Source organism: Schistocerca serialis, chromosome 3 (assembly GCF_023864345.2).
Source record: "Schistocerca serialis cubense isolate TAMUIC-IGC-003099 chromosome 3, iqSchSeri2.2, whole genome shotgun sequence".
NCBI lineage: Eukaryota > Metazoa > Arthropoda > Insecta > Orthoptera > Acrididae > Schistocerca > Schistocerca serialis.
Window position 1 is genome coordinate 1,032,149,090 of NC_064640.1, and position 19,662 is coordinate 1,032,168,751.

The 19,662-nt window shown below is 39.0% G+C and overlaps 1 protein-coding gene across 1 annotated transcript in view; it reads left to right on the forward strand.

Moving 5' to 3' along the window:
- LOC126471496 (BTB/POZ domain-containing protein 7) overlaps positions 1–16,763 on the forward strand; it is a 55,663-nt gene extending 38,900 nt beyond the window's left edge. The window contains exons 8-9 of the mRNA XM_050099711.1: positions 223–444; positions 15,351–16,763. Coding sequence (XP_049955668.1) covers positions 223–444; positions 15,351–15,677 — 549 coding nt within the window. The 3' untranslated portion in view covers positions 15,678–16,763. The remainder of the gene's footprint in view (positions 1–222; positions 445–15,350) is intronic.
- The last annotated feature ends 2,899 nt before the right edge of the window (positions 16,764–19,662 follow it).

Consider the following 19,662-nt stretch of genomic DNA (forward strand, 5'->3'; position numbering starts at 1 on the left):
ATCATGAACATAATTTTCTGTTGTTAATCAGTGATGTAAAAGGATATAAATCACGAAAACTTTAGAGTAAAAAGTTAGAAATTGTTTGTGAGAAAACTAATATACTAAGGGCTGTGTAAGCATTTTTGAGCAGTTTTTTGCCAGTAATTCATAATGTTGATAACTTTGCTGATAAATATTTGCAATGATTTCATTGAACTTTCCTTTGTCTGAAATTTCCAGACAGCAGCTTGTTATTGTGCTCAGGAAGAGGAGGAAGATGTTGCTATGGACGGAGAACCAGTTAAGGCACCTGTTGGAAATAAACAGCCAGTTTGCTCTCCTGGGATACCGCCAAATTTTGGCCGGAATATGACCTTCCCACGTGGTCACACAAGTTATTCACAGCGCCACGAGTTGCCAGCCATTGTCACGGAGGGTGATGCTTATAGAAGTCACGGAGAGGTAATTTCAACAATATGTTCTTTCTTCTTTTTATAAGACTTTACCCAGGTAAAAGAGGCACTTGAAAAGTAACTCACTTTAGCATTTGATACTTAGATGTTCCTTCTTCAGAGAAGAAAGAGGGACTAGTGATTGGTTGAGGTTGGAAAGTGTTGAGGGTAGATCACTAGGACTCTTGGTGGAGAGGGACACCATCTGTTGTGTGGAGAGGAGAGGCAAAGATGATGGAGATTATGTCAGAGAGAGTAGGTGGTGACATAGTGCAGTGCTAAGCACTGTGCTGGCTTCAGACAGAAGATGACAGATGGGGCAGAGTGAGACATAATGATGAATTAAAGAAGAAGAGAAATGAAGAGTTGAATGAATAGTGCAACCAAGAAGTGGTATGAGAAGAGGAATAGAGTGTGGGAAGAAAACATCAAGAAAGAGTGAATGGGGAAAGAGAACTGAAAATAGAAATAAATAATTCAGTAAATGATCTGTGACTCACCCAGGCTTCAGACAGGTAACATTAAGTATGCACGGCTGAACGACTTGGCTGACATGGTGGGTATTTTATTTACAGGTCACATGATAGATTTATGATTTAAGTTTATAGAGAACAACATTAGGCAAGTGAAAAACATCACTTTCGTGTAACTGAAATGATTTATGCAGTGCTCGCTAGGAAAGTTTTCAGGTGGCACAGCTGTTGTGTTCTATATTTAATTGGCGTTCGGAATGACATCTTGTGCTAAAAGTGGAAGCTGCGAGCTACCAGGCCGCCCGGTCTGCCCTGAATCAGTGTATATGTTAATGAAAACTGTACCAAAATCCCTACAGTAGTTCCTAATAAGATTATCCTTCACATACAGAAAGAAAAACATGTTGGGGGACTTCAACATAGAAAAGGTATACTTAGAAGTATAGCTTCAGGTAATAATAATTTTATATGGCTCTGTGGCCTGGACGATATTGACTTGACTCAGGAAGATGTGCGTGTAGCACAAAATGTGCAAAACCCAGAATGGAAAGCAATAATAGCTCAGATAAATGCGACAATGTTGTCTTAGTGAGAGTGTAGAACCATACCTATTGCGAGGAGTGGTGAAGATGAAATGCTCTCGTTCATACAGTAACAGCCTAGTCTGCGAGTTCTGCCGTTTACTATTAGATGAAAAAAACATTGTTTTCTCAGCAGTGATTAATTCATTATAGTTCGGCCAATTGCATGGAATATTCATAAATTACATACACAAACCATCCTTGTAAATCAGCCTACCTATTAGTAAAAATGATATCAAAATCGCTACAGTAGTTCCTGAGATTAGCCCAAGCAAACAGACAAAAGCAAGCTGGAGACTTCATTTTATATATAGAGAGAATATTTTACCATTGAGAAAATAAGGTCTGTGAGGTATTGGGGGGGGGGGGGGGGGGGAGCAGATGTTAATGGAAGTAAGTCCAGGAGGGTGGTGATGAGAGAATGTTGGAGGAAAAGTTCCAGTATTTAAAGTTAAAGTAAACTAATACTGGGCAAGAGGATTCAAATGGTCTTTGTGGTGTAGCAAGCACTAAGGTCACTTGAGTTCTCCTGTAAAGCAAGCTCAGCCACTAGATACTGGGTATTCTCAAGGATGGCACTTTTTTTATATTCATTCATTTGTTCAGCTTAGCGGTACCTCTTGATATATAAAAAGTTGTGCAGTAAATCCATCTTAGTAGTTAAATAACATGAACTGTTTCACATGGTGTTCTTCTTTTGATGAGTCAGGATTTTGGAAAGAATGACATTTCAGTTGTTAAGGAGATAATACAAAATCTGTGTCTGTGAATTCTTTGACATCAGCTTTATTAGTTGTAGATATAGTACCTGTTAGTGACATAATGGAAATTTGTGCCAGAACAGGACTCGAATCCAGATTTCTCTCTTAGTGCAAGAGGTAACCTTAACCGATTTGGTTATCTATGCACCCTGCTCGAACTAACCCGAACCTCCACACATCACATTGTGGACATCCTTATGCCTTAGTCTCCTATAGTCACCACCTAATGCTCGCCAACATTATTAATTGGATTCCTGCCCAGGGAGAATGAGACTGAGGAATCGAGACCACTGCTGTTATCGCTGTATACCCATCTGGGCTTGTAATACTTCACTCGCATGTTTGAAAGAACAGACAGTTTGCAGTCAGAGCAGAAATCTCAAATTATTTCATGTAGCTGTGGATCGTCAATAATGTCTGTTCTTCTTTCAGACATGCAAATAAAGTATTACAAGCCTCGTCGGGTATACGACAATAACAACAGTGGTCCCGACTCATCATAGTCTCATTCTGCCTGTGCAGAAATCAAATTGATAATGTTGGTGGGCATTCGATGATGCATGATGGATGTAGGGAACTGTGGCGTCAGGATGTAGGCCATGTGACATATGGAGGTTTGGATCAGTCCAGCATGCACAGATAGCTGAATATGTTTGTACAACAGTTCGTGATAAGCAGTAAATTGGGGTTTGAGTCTCTGTATGGCACAGATTTTTGTATGTCACTAATAGGTAGCACACCTGTACCTAATACTTCAGTATCCTTTAGCTGAGTAATGTGACTGCCAGTGTTGAGATACACACTTTGTAGTAACAACTGTTTATTAACATAACTAAACTGTGTACAGCTTCTGAGAACCAATGTTCACATGACACAGTGACAGAAATGTTGTCCTTGACAGTGTCTAACATGTGCGGACTAGGACAAAGCCCATAAACATCAAAGTCACGAGTAATAGAGAGGATAAGTAATGACACACTCCCTCTGTGCTTGGAGCTTGTAGGTAGCCCACTGATGAGCAGCAAATTACTGTAATGACATGGTCCCACAAGGTAATGAGCTCGTGGGCAGTCATGTGTGGATACTTTGAAGTGATGCCCTAGGCAGTGGCTGACAGAAGTGCAGCATCATACAGGGCTCACAGCAAGGGCTAAACGACACGTTGTAGGATGGTGGCGGCAGCAGCAGAGGCAGCAACAGCAGGTGTTGGGTTTTTATTGGAGACTTGTAGCAGCTGTCAATTGGTCGGAGAATGGATCATAACTGGCTCTTGATGGGTGGAGTGTCGACCTAACTAGGCGTGTACGGAAGAGTGCATGCGTAGCGTCACCTAGACACACGATTGTGCGGATGCGAGTAAGTGCCCAAGACTTCAGCGCTATGCACCATGATCTGGTTGCCCTGTAGTGGCATGTCTTGCGCTTCCAGGTGCCGTGGCAGGTGCTAGAGTCTTTACAGTAAACAGCTCAGCAACTCTTCTGTGAACAAAAGTCTTCCAAGGTGATGTGGGGGCCATACCTGATTTGCAAAATGTATGTGTAGGTATCGTGGCCAAATACGTATGGGCACAGCCCTGCATGTACTGCAAATATAACTAGTGTCAAAGAACTTAGTCGGTGAATAAGCTTTGGGTTTGTGCAGCTGTGGATCATCAATAATGTCTCATCCATCAGCTGTGCAAGTAAAATATTAATGAGATGTTTGTTGATTGTTTAAATAGTTTTTAAAATGGTTTATTGGCTGTCACAAACACAAATTTCAACAAAAATTATAATTTTCTGCCATTACTGGCCTATCCAGATTGTAAAAGGAAGCAATTAATTGTGAGCACATTGAGAAAACCACGGTGGTAGTGTCAGATCCTAGATCCACACTGATGATGCTGTGTCATCCGAACAAGACACAACCAAGGCAAAAGCACCAGAGGCGCAAAGGTTCGAGCTGGTGCCAGTGCTGTAGAGACTCACCACTTGCGCGAGTTCCACCAGTGCCACAGGCAGTGCTGAGGATGAAGATATCGACTTCGCCATGGCCAGTTGGTGGCCAAGTACAATCCGCCAATGACCAGATGATAATGGGCAGAAGCCTACTTGGAAGATAGAAAAGCAGCTCTCGCACACTTGGCTATAGATCATCGTCCAGTGCGACTTAGACAGGGAACGTCATTAGTGAACTCTTAGAATTGATCAGACAGTTGTTTTAAATTGCATTTGCTATGTACTGTGAAGTTTACCTACGATTATTTGCACTTAGCCATTGAGGGCCTCTTTTGTGTTATATTACAAGTAGTGTTGCAGACTTCTTATTTGTCGAGACGCAAAGATAAGTAATCGTTTTAACTCATTTGTGTGAATTTGTTACTAATTTGTTGAAGTGTTGTAGAACCTTCATTCTCCTAACCTGTTACCTGACCCTGGCGCATAGCTCTGTAATAGCGGCAGGGACAAACTGTCCTAGTGGTGTACTGCACCAGAAGCCGTTTTACAAACCTGCCTACTGTAAGAGCAGTGGCAACTCGGCCTCCACAGCAGTAGCAATAAGGCCTTTACAAAACTGGTGACAAAGCTTTACAAAAAGCAATGTGGTTTTCTCAGTGTGTTTGTGATTGAACTATTGCTTCTGTGCATAATCTAGAAATTTCTTGTGGAAATTTTATGTGGTTATATGTGACAATAAACCATTTTACAAAGATGTAGGATGTACCAGTGATGGGACTAATTTAAATGGTAGTGGGTGATTTTATTTCAGAAGTAAGAAAATAATCACTTTGGCAAAGATAGTGAGTAGTGAGAAGATAGTGAGTAGTGAGGCATTCAAGGCCTGAGTAGTGCTGGATATTATTTTTATTTATTTATTTATAATACGAATATAATAGAGGGAAACATTCCACCTGGGAAAAATATATCTAGAAACAAAGATGATGTGACTTACCAAACGAAAGCGCTGGCAGGTTGATAGACACACAAACATACACACAAAATTCAAGCTTTCACAACCAATGGTTGCTTCATTAGGAAAGAGGGAAGGAGAGGGAAAGACGAAAGGATGTGGGTTTTAAGGGAGAGGGTAAGGAGTCATTCCAATCCCGGGAGCGGAAAGACTTACCTTAGGGGGAAAAAAGGACAGGTATACACTCGCGCGCGCGCCCACACACACACACACACACACACACACACAGTCACAAGCAGACATTTGTAAATGCCAAATGTCTGCTTGTGACTGTGTATGTGCAGATGGATATATGTGTGTGTGTGCGAGTGTATATCTGTCCTTTTTTCCCCCTAAGGTAAGTCTTTCCGCTCCCGGGATTGGAATGACTCCTTACCCTCTCCCTTAAAACCCACATCCTTTCGTCTTTCCCTCTCCTTCCCTCTTTCCTGATGAAGCAACCATTGGTTGCGAAAGCTTGAATTTTGTGTGTATGTTTGTGTTTGTGTGTCTATCAACCTGCCAGCACTTTCGTTTGGTAAGTCACATCATCTTTGTTTTTAGATATATTTATTTATTTATTTATTTATTTTAGGGGGGGAGGGGGGGTGTCGCCCTCTCCACACTATATTTTTCAGAAGATTGAGATAGGAGAGTGCCAGGGAGATTTGTTTTTGGTCAAGATCAGTGGGCAGTTGGCAGAGGAAAGCCTGGGAGAGGGTACTGGCATAAGCATTGAGACTGAGTATGACTATGGAGCAGATCAATTTACCAATCATGCCTAGGATGAAGAGAATGGAGCAATTTATGTTGAAGGGCTGGAAGCTCTTGAAGTGGAGGTATTGTTTCCCTAGTTGCTAGTTTTATAGAAGTTGAGGGTTGTTTAATATCCTTGCCAAAGGCTGATATTGATAGTGGCTCAGAGGCACTTCAGATCGTGGTGTTGACCACCATTAGGGATATGTGCAGCAGGTCACACAGTTCGAGCTGCTTTCCGCTATGGGGTAGGCGGGCAGCCATGATTCAGTCTACTGCAGTATGTTGCATGAGCTACTGTGAATCTTGCCATGCTGCTTAATGGATTTTGACCCAGCATTGTACTTGGCCTTTCATGTTCTCATTACTTGCATTCGTTCAGTATTCTACTCTTGACGAACTTGGCTTCATTTATGGAGTACATGTTTGTATTGGGAGCAGATAGAATATAGACGTGAGCCTCAACGAGAAGGTCAGCATCGATGAAGAGTGCTTTGGATTTGGAAAAGGGTCTTGGTGGATTGCAATTGGGAAATGGAGTTAAGCTGCTGCAGGGAATAGTGTTCTCTTTCACAGTAAATCCAGACTACAAATATGTCTTCAATAAAGACAGTTGGCACAGTTTCTGGGTGTTGAGGGATGCTCCAACTGTGCAACAAATGACATGGTTGGAATAGGATGAAGCCATTCTGGTTCCAATATCTAGTGTGATAATGACTGAAGTTTTTCAGACATTTTTAGGTTTGCATTGGGAGAGGAATTTTTCTGCGGATGAGAAGCTGTGTGTCTGCAGGGATGTCGGTGTGCAGCAAGGTCGTCTCAGTTGTGACGAGGAAAGTTTCAGGTAGGACAGATGTGGGAAATGATTTGACATGTTGCGGGAAGTGGTTGGTGTCTTTTAATTAGTTAAGTAAATTAAAGTATTTCAAGCTCATGCAGTCATTCTTTCTGTGCACCATTTATGACAATTTGGGGGGGGGGGGGGGGATTGGGGAGGGAGAGTTGTGCAAACAACACCCACAGCCACATATCTTAAGGTGGATTGTAGGTATGGGATGGGAGACTGTGTCGTGGGTTTTAGGTGGTGGTCTACCAGAGCTGAGATGGGTTCAGTTGGAACTTTGAAGCCTGTTGCAAGGTGATAACTACAGCAACATTACACTGCAATTCACACGTAGGTGCCTTGCAGAGAGTTCATCAAACCACTTTCACACTATTTCTCTATCATTCCACTGATGAACAATGCATGGGAAAAACAAATGCTTAAATTTTTCGATATGAGCTCTGATTTCACTTATTTTATTACGATGATTGTGTGTGTGTGTGTGTGTGTGTGTGTGTGTGTGTGTGTGTGTGTGTCAACTGAATAGTTCTGCATTCAGAGGACTGCCTTTATTTTAATGATTGCCACCTCATCCCATGTATTACATCTGTGACGCTGTCTACTGTATTTCACTATACTACCAAATGTACTGTCCTTCTTTGAACCTTATTCCTTTTAGTACTCATGTGGACAGTTTCACACTTTTCATTACTTAGGATCAATTGACACTTTTTGCACCATGCAGATATCTTGACTAAAACATTTTGCAGTTGATTTTGATCTTCTGATAAATTTACTAGACAGTAAATGACAGCATAATCTGCAAACAGTCAAAGACGGCTGCTCAGATTGTCTCCTAAATCATTTATATAAACCAGGAACAGCAGAGAGCATATAACACTTCCTTGGGGAATGCCAAGTATCACTTCTGTTTTACTCGATGATCTTTCGTCAGTACGAACTGTGACCTTTCTGACAGAAAGTCACAAATCCAGTTGCACAGCTGAGACAATACTCTATAGACACAAATTTTGATTAGAAACTGATTGGCAGGAACCAAGTCAAAATCGTTCTGGAAATCTGAAATTAATTTGAAATCCACTTCGATTGCACTCATTACGCTGTGAGAGTAAAAAGCTAGTTGTGTTGCACAGAAGCGATATTTTATGAATCTGTGCTGGTGATGTCAGTAGATTTGTTTTCTTTGAGGTAATTCATAATGATTGAACATGGTATATGTTCCCGAATCCTACCGCAAATCAACGTCAATGATATTGGTCTGCAATTCAGTGGATTATTCCTGTGTCCTTGCTATTGTTTTGGTGTGATCTGTGCAACTTCCCAGTATTTAGGTGTGCATCTTTCATCAAGCAAGCTGTTTTATATGATTCCTAAGTGTGAAGCTACTATATCAGCCAACTCTGCAAGAAAGCTAATTTGTATACAACTGGGGCCAGAATACTTGCCTTCATTAAATGATTTAAGCTGCTTTGCTACCATTAGGATATCTACTTCTAAATTAATCATGTCAGCAGCTGTTCTTGATTTGAACTCTGGAATATTTACTTCATCTTCTTTGATAAAGTACTTTTGAAAATCATGTTTAGTAACTCCATTTTAGTGGCACTGTAATTGGTAACATTACTATTGGTATCATGCCGTGTAGGTATTGATTGAATACTGCCACTGGTGTACTTTACATATGACCAAAATCTTTTGGGATTTTCTGCGAGCTTTTGAGGCAGTTTTGTTGTGGGAATTGTTAAAAGCATCTCACATTGTACCCCTGCTAAGTATTAAGTTTCTCTAAAACTTTGCCGATCTTGGGGATTTCACATTCATCTAAATTTGATGTACTTTTTAATCGCCTCTACAAGTGTTCCTGACGCGTTTTGTGTGCCGTGAGGCTATATGTTCCACCTCGTATTAAATTATTTGATATAGATCTCTCAATTACTGTTGATATTATTTCCTTGAATTCAAGACACATCTGGTCTAAACTTAGTTCAGAAGGAATGAAGTCTATCTCTTAGGAAGGTATCAAATAAATATATTTTACAAGTATTTTTAATGGGTTTGGATGTGATTGTATTCAGGCTCGCTACAATGACGTTGTTGTGTTTTTGTAACCATTTACAATTCAAGTGAGCTCCTGAACAAATTGCTCAAACTAATATTCAGAGAAAACATTTATTACAATTTTGGATGAAGTTTTATGCTTACCACCTTCTTTGACCCTCAATTTTTGCTAACATATTGAAGGTAGGTTGAAGTTGATACCAACTGTAACTGAGCAAGTGGGTACCTATTTGAGACAATACTTCTTTGAATCTTTCAGAAATTGTAACATCTGAGTCAAGGGTTTGAGAAAAGGAGCAAATTATTAATTTATTTCAGTTCTCAAATATAACCTCTACCCATACTAATTCACTATAACTATCTGTTTCGATTTCATTACAATATTAACTACTTTTAGCATCAACAAACATGCCAACATCAACTGTATTTAATTCATCCTTTCTGAAGATGTGAAGGTCCTTTGTAAAAATTTCAACTGACTTTATCTCCAACTAAAGCCAGCTTTCAGCCGAGATGGTAATTTTTGTACATTTTAGGAAGTATACAGAAGCTAAGTGTGCTCGGATCAGGAAGCATACAGACTTCTATGGAAGCAGTTAAAACCTTTTAAGGTACTTACGGCTCTTAGAATTTTATGTTGATAATTCTGGATTCAAGGACAAAACTACATAAAATAAATACATTGCTTGACACAAGAAAAGTGAAATGAAATGTTACTTCACCAGTGGATATGATATGTGATGTTACTTCAGTAACAAATAAATTGGCAGTATGAGCCCATATATTAGTATGACATTTCAATCCTCTGGTCTGGATATGTGCATTTATTTGGTTTGAAAGTGTGTCAAAAGCCATATAGTCCTCTCATGAGGCAAGCTGGCCCCTATCTATAGTAACTGGTTCTGTTAAGCGTGATCTCAGTTTGCATAAGTCCATCGTATTCCGTGCAGTTGTGGCATGTCATATATTGGTCACACTGTCAGGACCTCGAAGGACCAGTGTGTTGAGCATAAGCGTCACACACACTTACAACAGCTAAGCAAATCAGCTAGAGTTGCCAGATTTCAGTGAGGGAAAGTAGGAACACATTTATCGACACTGACATTTTTTAAAATAATTATGTTCACTGGACATTTTCTTCATAATACACTCAACACAATGAAGAGGAGTACCTTCCAGTTGAGCAGGCAATTCTCAACATTTTTCATTAGACAATACTGTCTTATAAAAATCACTGCAACTTTCATCATAATTGAAATAAGTGTACAACTCATTTTTTGTTAGATAAATTGAAAAAATGTTCGCTCATCCCTCCATTTAATGTTCATAATGGAGAAAACTCTCTCTGTGAATGCATTTGAAGGAAATATACTTAAAACAAATCTAACTAAAACTAAAACACTGCACAATTTTGATGTATCAATCATTTATATAATGTAGACCCATCTCTGTGGTATTGCCATAGTAGCTAACTTTTCTTTCAAATGGTCATTCCCCCCTCCCAAATAAAAGAGAAATCAGAAACATTTGTGACCTCTGAATACATATTATCTACAATTAGGAAATCAACAATACAAAATTATTCCGCTAATTTCAGAATATTATTTTTTTTAAAGTGATATACAATCCATTAATGACAAAACATTACTCTCATCAAAATCAAACCATTTATTTAAATATTTCAGTCAAACTTCATATACACTGAAGAGCCAAAGAAACGGGTACACCTGCCTAATATTGTGCAGGGCCCCCGCAAGCACGCAGAAGTGCCACAACACGACGGGGCATGGACTTGACTAACATCTGAAGTAGTGTTGGAGAGAATTTACTCCATGAATCCTGCAGGGCTGTCCATAAATCCGTAAGAGTAAAAGGGGGTGGAGATCTCTTCTGAACAGCATGTTGCAAGGGATCCCAGATATGCTCAATAATGTTCATGTTTGGGGAGTTTAGTGGCCAGTGGAAATGTTTAAATTCAGAAGTGTGCTGCTGGAGCCACACTCTAGCAATTCTGGACGTGTGGGGTGTTGCATTGTCCTGCTGGAATTGTCCAAGTTCCTCGGAATTCACAATGGACATGAATGGATGCAGGTGATCAGACAGGATGCTTATGTATGTGTGAGTTGTATCTAGATGTACCAGGGTTCCCATATAACTCCAGCTGCACATACTTCACACCATTACAGAGCCTCCACCAACTTGAACAGTCCCTTGCCGACATTCAGTGTTCATGGATTAATGGGGTCGTCTCCATACCCGTACATGTCCATCCACTTGATACAGTTTGAAATGAGACTCGTCCGACCAGGTGACATGTTTCTAGCCATCAACAGTTCAGTGCTGGTATTGATTGGCCCAGGTGAGCCGTAAAGCTTTGTGTCATGCAGTCATCAAGGGTAAATGAGTGGGCCTTCAGCTCTGCAAGCCCATATTGATTTTTTTGTTGAATGGTTTGCACGCTGACATTTGTTGATGGCCCAGCACTGAAATATGCAGCAATTTGCAGAAGGGTTGCTCTTCTGTCATGCCGAATGATTCTCTTCAGTTGTCGTTGGTCCCATCTTTTTCCAGCCCCAGAGAGGTGTCAGAGTTTAATGTTTTATCAGATTATTGATATCCACAGTACACTCATGAAATGGTCATACACGAAAATCTGCACTTCATTGCTACCTCAGACTTGCTGTGTCCCATTGCTTGTGCGCCGACTATAACACCACATTCAAACTCTGTTAAATCTTGATAAACTGCCATTGTAGCTGCAGTAACTGATCTAACAACTGCGCCAGACACTTGTTTCTTATATAGGCGTTGCCGACCACAGTGCCGTATTCTGCCTGTTTACATATCTTTGTGTTTGAATACGCATGCCTATACTAACTGCTTTGGTGCTTCAGTGTCTGTCTGCATTCTTCCAGTTGTGTTTCTTTTTCACCTGGGATCAGGCCCTCCAACTGATCTAGCAATTGTTGCATGTTATTGCACATTATAACCAAAAAACAGGTCAGTTATTCTATGTTCTAACTCCATTTTTATTTTCTCCATCACATGGTATACTTCACAAATTGTCAGTTCATTTTTTTCGAAGTTGAGTGCACCCTTCAAAAAAACATCAGTTAAGTGCAAGGAAAATTGTAGATATAATTCCACTGAAGTAAGTTGTTTTCCTGAACCAGACACATCTATTAAGTTGTTTTTAATGAAGCTGGGCAATTGTCTACACTAGAAAAGTATGATATAATTGTAGGAAGATTTCTCAACAATCTTTCTATGGCAGGCTTTAGGCTTAAACACCTTGTTGGAACATGTCTCAACAAAGCATTTTATTCTATGTTAACAAATTAAAAAAAATATTTCAGCTGAGATACCCTTTTAGCTGAATTTGAGAAATAGTTGAAAGTCTTAATTATTAACATTTCGATATCTATTGACATAGTGATCATACCAGATTTACAGTAATTATGGACTATATGTGCACAGCAGTTTGATTTCACTGTATCATGATTTTCCTTTTGTAAGTAAACGTGAAGAGAGATTTCTTCCCATAGTTTGCATTTGTATTGTCAGCAGTAAAACTTTAAACCCGGAACAAATTCAACTCGTATTTTGGAATCCTTTTCAAGATCTGATCAGACATTGCAGATGTAGATTCATCAGAGTCCTCATAGAAATCTAGAATACTGTGGGACACACCTGCTTGCACATCAAGATACCTTACACCCAAATAGGATAGTACTTTTGATTAACCTTTGTTGGAAGTGTCAAATCCCACACCAAAAAACTTGTTATCCTTCAACTTCTGAGTTAAATTATTGACGCTATTTGATCTCAGAACACCAGTAAGGAATGTCTCACATTTTGTTTTACCACACATGGTTTTGTTTGCAATTGTCGAATCTGGGAATAACTGAGAAGATATTTTTACATTGCAGTCAGTGCTGGCATAGCTAAGATGATTAACTGTGTGAAAAGTGAGTTTAAGCTCAGATGCTGTTATCTGAAAATGAAGAAAGAAGCACTAATAATAACAACATCTTTTTATAATTGGCTAAACAGATTATTACCTTGAAAATTAGAAGTGTTGAAATTAGTGTGAACCTACTACATACCTTGTCTGCTTCAACAGAGTCCATCTTGTAGAGACTTTTTATCAGTGTGGTTTTTACTGGTATTAATTGTTTGTGTTTGTGGTTGACACTGTTAAAATGATGCCGAACATCAGTTATGCCACCATGTGAAATCGAAAATCCCTCTCCAGCTTTTCCCACACATAAGGTACACCTTGCTTTATATACATTTTCTGGAACTGGCCGCAATTCTGGAAATTCTTTTTCCCAAGCTGAACGGTACACATGCAGTTTTCTATTCCGGTGTGTGCTGGTTTTGAATATCTAATTTTCTTTTTGTGGGATTTGTCACAGTCCCATCCATTTTGAACACACTACTTCCACAAAGAAATAAGTTCTAAAACATAAAAGATACAATGGCTTGCATAAAGTGTCGAATCTGCTCCCGAAATGAACGAAACAATGTGCCTCATTGCATGGAGTGGAAGTACAGCTTGTTCAGAAAAGGAAGAAAAATTCTGAGGGGGTGTGGCATTGGGAGAGCAAGCTGCACTTCCATCATACAGTGCTATTGCTACACTCACAGTTACATACTGTTATCAATTTATGCCCAAGCAAGGCTCCAGTTGGAATTGATAGTTCCATGTTGAGTGATGGTGCTTTTTTGCTCCTAATTCCATATCGTAGACAATTAGAAATTGAAAAGAGCCAGTAATAAAACTTACATTGTGGCAATAAAAAGAATACATCCCAACAATCACTTTGCAATGGTAACAAGACAAGGTTCTGTGTTGGATCGCTGAGGTTGACAGCGACAGACATAAAACGTGAGCAGGCCTACGTCGGTCGACTTCTGCCGAGCAAGAACTAGGCAGGACTCGTTGATCTGTTTGTTAATATACTGCACACAATGCAGTTCTGATTCCGATGTCACATCCGTCTCGTTCTCAGTCCCAACTGCCATCACATTTGCACCCTAGCACGTAGAATGTAATCAGCATTGTAAAATTTGGTACTGAAAGATTAAAAAATATATGTCATTATACCTCATGTTCAAAATCGGAATGTTTGGCATATGCTTAAAGGTTTGCACCGTGCCCAGAACAAAATGGGAAAATTCTGTATTGTTCTGGCTAAAATCGTATGTCTGGCAACCCTAAAATCAGGTATTGCAAAACACGGTCTTGCACCAGTCATCTTATGGGATATGATGGTGTGGGGATTCTGGCATGTACTTCCAGCTATTGGCATAGTGTTCTTAAGGAAGCATTTAAGATTAAATTAGCAAGTAACCTTGTTAATAGAGATGGAGATTTTTGCTTCATTTCTATGTGGAACCCTGCTCTCTGTCTTATCAAAAAATGGGAAAAGAGTTAATGCTACGCCCCTCATTACTTAGTAATTTTCACTTTCGATAAGTTTGTTCATCTTTGGTTGTGTGGTGGCGCTATGTTTATTTTTTGTGTGTGTGTGTGTGTGTGTGTGTGGGGGGGGGGGGGCTGGAATTGCTATGCAAACCAAGGTTTTAAATTCAATTTATGAATGTCCATCCTATTGCATGGACAACACTTACTTGCTGCAGTTCTGCCTTGATAATGGCAGGGTGGCCACCTGTTGGTTATCTATGCGATGATGTGTCACCTGGCTGCATTTTCATAGTTTACTTGAACATAGTATACACCAGGAAAAACTCAGGTCTGACACTGAAGACTCTTGTCATGTGTAAGTTAACCGAATGTTACTCTATTAGTAAAAATGAAGAAGGCTGGATGGGGACTGTCCACATTGAGGCAGCGTTAGGTAAAGTAGTTAAGTGTAAATTTCACTTTGAATAACTGTAAGATGTTCATAATGTGAGTGTGTTAGTAGTGTGGTTTTATGAACTTATGCAATCACTACTATTCTCTCTCTCTCTCTCTCTCTCTCTCTCTCTCTCTCTCTCTCTCTCTCTCTCTCTCCCTGTCTCAATTTTTCCATATTGTTATACCTCTTCAGTGTTCAAGAAGGGATTTGAAATCAGTAGTTTCTTTGTCTTCCTTTATAACAACTTTGTGTTTCATGCTTCAGTAGAGCCCAGATGAGTCTTATTGTATTTTACATATCTTGCTACAGATATTGTGACCCACCAATTACAGTCAAAAATGATTTAAAAAGACAGAGTATTGAATTTAGTCAATAAATAGGAGGACATGTGTGGTTGCCATACCTTGTATTCTTCCATCCAATTTCAATTAACATTTTATAATTCTTGTTAAATCTTCTAATTTAAACTGTTAGTGTTTTCATTACTTGACTGATGAAGTTTGTGTGTGGCTAGAGAGAGAGAGAGAGAGAGAGAGAGAGAGAGAGAGAGAGAGAGAGAGAGAGAGAGAGAAAAGTAAGGTATCTTTAATGTAGAGTCATCTTGTTGAATTGAAAAAAATTAGTGCAGTGATTGTTTTCTTCCATTAGCCTGAAAGCAGTTCATGCAGCGATGGGCACTTATCGGACATAATGCCAGATGTGGCAATGGCAACAGCGTCCTTTGGCCAACTGCAGTTACAAGATGGTCAGGAACTGGAGCTTGACCTCGGTGATGGAGCAAGCCATTTGGGATTTGGAGGCCTCAGCACTGTATCAACTAGGGGTCCGAGCTCTCGTGCTGCATCTCACAGTGCTGCACCCTACCATCGCTACCTGTCTGCTGTCGGTCCCAGCCCTCCCCCTCCATATCGTCCATCACCATCTCTTGGACATGGACACTCTACATACCATTCAGGTCCACCACGCTTCATATAGTCCACTGGTATTCCCTCTTTTATCAAAGAGGAGTGCCCAAGCTCATGGGTGCAAAACTTCTTCTGGTGTTACAGCAGGATCTGAATTTCACTGGGAATGTGTGTTGTTATGTTCAGACAGCTTCAGTGATGATGCATGTATTGTATAACATGCAAGTAGTAATTTGTATGTATAGATAGCCACTGCTGGAATCTGGTAGCAAGTTTCTTTTGTGACATTTGTATAAAGTTTATTGATATAACGCTATTTTAATGTGATAGTAACACATGTGAAAGTGTTAGAGCTGTGTTATATGTTCATTTGCTAAATGAAATGGAAGCTTGTAAATATTGTTACCTTTTTTCATTTTCATTACTTTGTTATTGTTACTGTTACTTTTCTCTCTGTTTTTTTTTTCTTTTTTTTAAGTAATAGTTCTGTGAAGCAGAGACTGAGAAAGCACAAGCATTGGTCAATGAGTAATCCTCTGGTGCAGAATTGCTGGTAGAAATACTAATGTCACTTGTATGTGCTTTGTTCATTTTCTGCTGACACAAATTCAAATCACTCTCTATTTGCTATCTGCATTGAAATAATGGCACTGCCATAAGTACCAGAAAATTACTCGTATCTTAATCAAAAATATTGTTTTGAGAATCTGATACCAAGCTTCTGGGAAACTAAGTTACTTATAGACAATGGGTTTTGTAGAATCTGCTGTTACTGTTGTGATTTAAAAATGAAGCCACAAAATTATATTTTTTAGTTTTTTTTAGAATTTGTGGGGAAACAGCTGAAGCTATCTACTCTAAAGTTATTGTTAATAACTTGTGGAATGGGTGCCAGTTACGAGGTGTAGTCATGGAATGGGCACCTCATGATGCAGTGCCATAAAACTCTGTATTAAAGATTTGTGGAAACCAGCACTGCTAGCCACTCACTCCTTGCTTAATCATCACTTATGATGTGTACTCTTGTCAGAATTCTTTACAGGCACCCTAGAGATATATTAATGCTCACTCTCAAGGTTTGAGCATGTTGTACTTATTCTGTGTGTCACGAGCTTCTACATTCCTTTATAGCAAATAAATCTTGCTTAAATTTAAAGACAGTGTATCTGTTAGGTATGTTTCTTTGCAAAATGTGCATTCAGCTTCCTAGAACATGTGACTGTAGTACGTCAGGACTAGTGGTCTAGTGGTGAAGCACATGCCTGGAAACCAAAAGGTGGTGGGATTGAATCTTCGTCGGACGTTGAATTTTTTCAGTGTGCCTTTAACCCACCCTTCACCTCTGATATTAAGATTCGGCAGCAACACCACATGGTTCAGATTCCACATTAAACTGTACGACATGTTTTCTCGGTAGATTTACTGGAGTAGGTAGAGACATGCAAGTTGTCAAAATGGTGTCCAATAGAGAAGTGTGCGCCAAGTCGTTGAGCAACAGGAAAATATTATTTATTATTACTGTAATATTATTTCTTTGCAAATGTTAGCAGCCATGGTGTCTTTTCAAGGGCTCTGATAACCTCTTGTCAGATCAGTGTTGTCTGTTACAATCAGCTTGTCTGTTATGTTGGTGAGACCTTCATTCTGCCCCAGTTGTTTTAAAATAATAATTGCAATTTTTTGTAATGGTGAGGGTAACTGTTCTCATTTTTGTTTCAATTTTTGTTGCATAGAACAGAAATGAAGACCATTATTGCAATTTAATCATGAGAAAATAATGGCTGTATTCAGATATTTTCAGTTCATTTTAGTGTACTTTTTGCAGATTGATCTAATAACTTCATTTAAAATTGTGTGACAGTATCAATTGCATACTATGAAAATTATTTCCCATTGTGTATCTGTTAGAACTGTTATTTACTGTTCTGAGATCATTTTCATGAAAAAGCATTACTAATAAACATTTTAGTTCACATTTGTTGGTCAGTGACTAAGGTAAGTGAATTTAGTGTTATTTTCTTCATGTTGCCGGACATCATTATGTGCTAATTTATGCACTCCATACTTCATAGGATCTTTAAACTGAACATGAGAGAGAAAATGGAAATGTCACAAATACTAAGCTTTTACATTCTTTGTTTGATTATTATTTTATATTTAATTGTAAACTATAGCAGTATTAACAGAAATTTTTAAGATCTACTGTGGAATGTTCTGTTGATAGCTGACTGTTTTTTGTAGGTGATGTTCATGAGAGGCAGACATTAAAATGCCATTACACAAATAAATTTTCAACTTGTCATTGTGCTGTCAGAAAACACAAAAAAACAAAATCATTGCATTAATGACATTCAGATTATTAGCTCATTGCTCCAAAATGCAGGAAAGGCTTGGCGACAGCGTGTGATTGTGGCATTATCTTCACTTTCTTTTTGTCTCATTGAATCACACACAAACAGTATTGGGCGATTGAAAATATGACAAGTGAATGTACAACTCGAAATTTTGTACCTCAAGAATCACTTGACAACTAAACAAAATTTTCAAAGGAACTGCGATGAGTAGGATATTGGGTATTCTTAAAGCGTTGTGGAGATCTCATAAGCATGGACTATTCTTGAACAGTTACACACACTAATTTCCTATTTAGTCCATACTTATTCATCAATGTGGTGCCAAATTTTGATTTTTTACTACCTTAGTACATTGACTAATGTTGCCGAAACTATTAAGACAACCGTAAGCCTGGGATTTAAAGCACAAACCACTTCTTGATGATCCTAGTTTGTACATAGTATAACTTGTGGGTAGGATGAAAGTTTAAGATTAATTTTGCTGTCTTGACATTTAGTTGGAACAAGTTGAAAACCTCATCTGTGTTGCCTCATAAACCTAATACCATTGTAATCTTTGGACAAATGTGTATGTTCTCAGATGCCACATTCCACACTGACTCTTTGAGTGAATATAAACACAGCATAAAACGATTCCCATGACCTAAAACTCAAAATTTGTTTGTGATACATTATGGTGCAAAGTTATATTGTGAACTTTCTCCCATTGCATCAGTATTCTCCCAAACAAAAAAAATTACTGTGATAATCTCTCTGTTGTGTTAAGTTTGCTCTTGTTTGGTCTCTAATGTGAAAAATATACTTCTTCTCATATCTTTCTTAACTAATGCAGCAGTCTTTCCCGTATGGCAGCTGAATATGCATGGCACTCATTCTTTGAGTGAGTGAAGAATATACTGGCCCTTTTTTCCCAGATGGAATGTCTCCTCATATTTCCCCCCAGCTTTTATCTTTAAAAGTACCTTCATTCATCCTCTATGTACTACCTTCCCTATTAAGAATTACATCTCCAACAAGAGATGAAAATAATAATCTAATTCTGTGATTCTTTAAATCAGAAATACTTGGGTTATTGTTATATGCTCCAAACTACTTGTAACGCACCATAAAAACTGTCTTTGCTCATATCTATGAGAAAGAGAGAGCATGCACACATCTATGCTGTCTTGTGATCAACAGATTTCACACTAATCATTGTTCCAGTTTACCCCGCACAACCAACCAAATATTGCCTTTTACTGAAGTTAAGCTGACCATATATTTTTAATACTGAACTATTTACATTATTCTTCCTACAGTCCAACTACCTACCTATCCTATCTATGTACATAACCACCCACCCATTATTGTTCCTGTTTGAATTGTGGTTTACCCACCATCTTCTGCAGACATTGACTTTGTTTTCCATTCTAGTGTCATAATATTCCTATTTTATCACGTTCCTGTGGACACAACAGTCTTACAGTGTGTGCATGACTTCTACCTCATTCCCCCCGCCCCCCTCCCCCCCCCCCCTCTCTCTCTCTCTCTCTCTCTCTCTCTCTCTCTCTCTGTCTGTGTGTGTGTGTGTGTGTGTGTGTGTGTGTGTGTGTGTGTGTGTGTGTGTGTGTGTGTGTAAGATCATATGAAAGTACCAGTGATCAGAAGGCTGTGTTTTACACAGCACTGTGCTTTTCTGTGCCGGAAATAAGAAAGATTCCA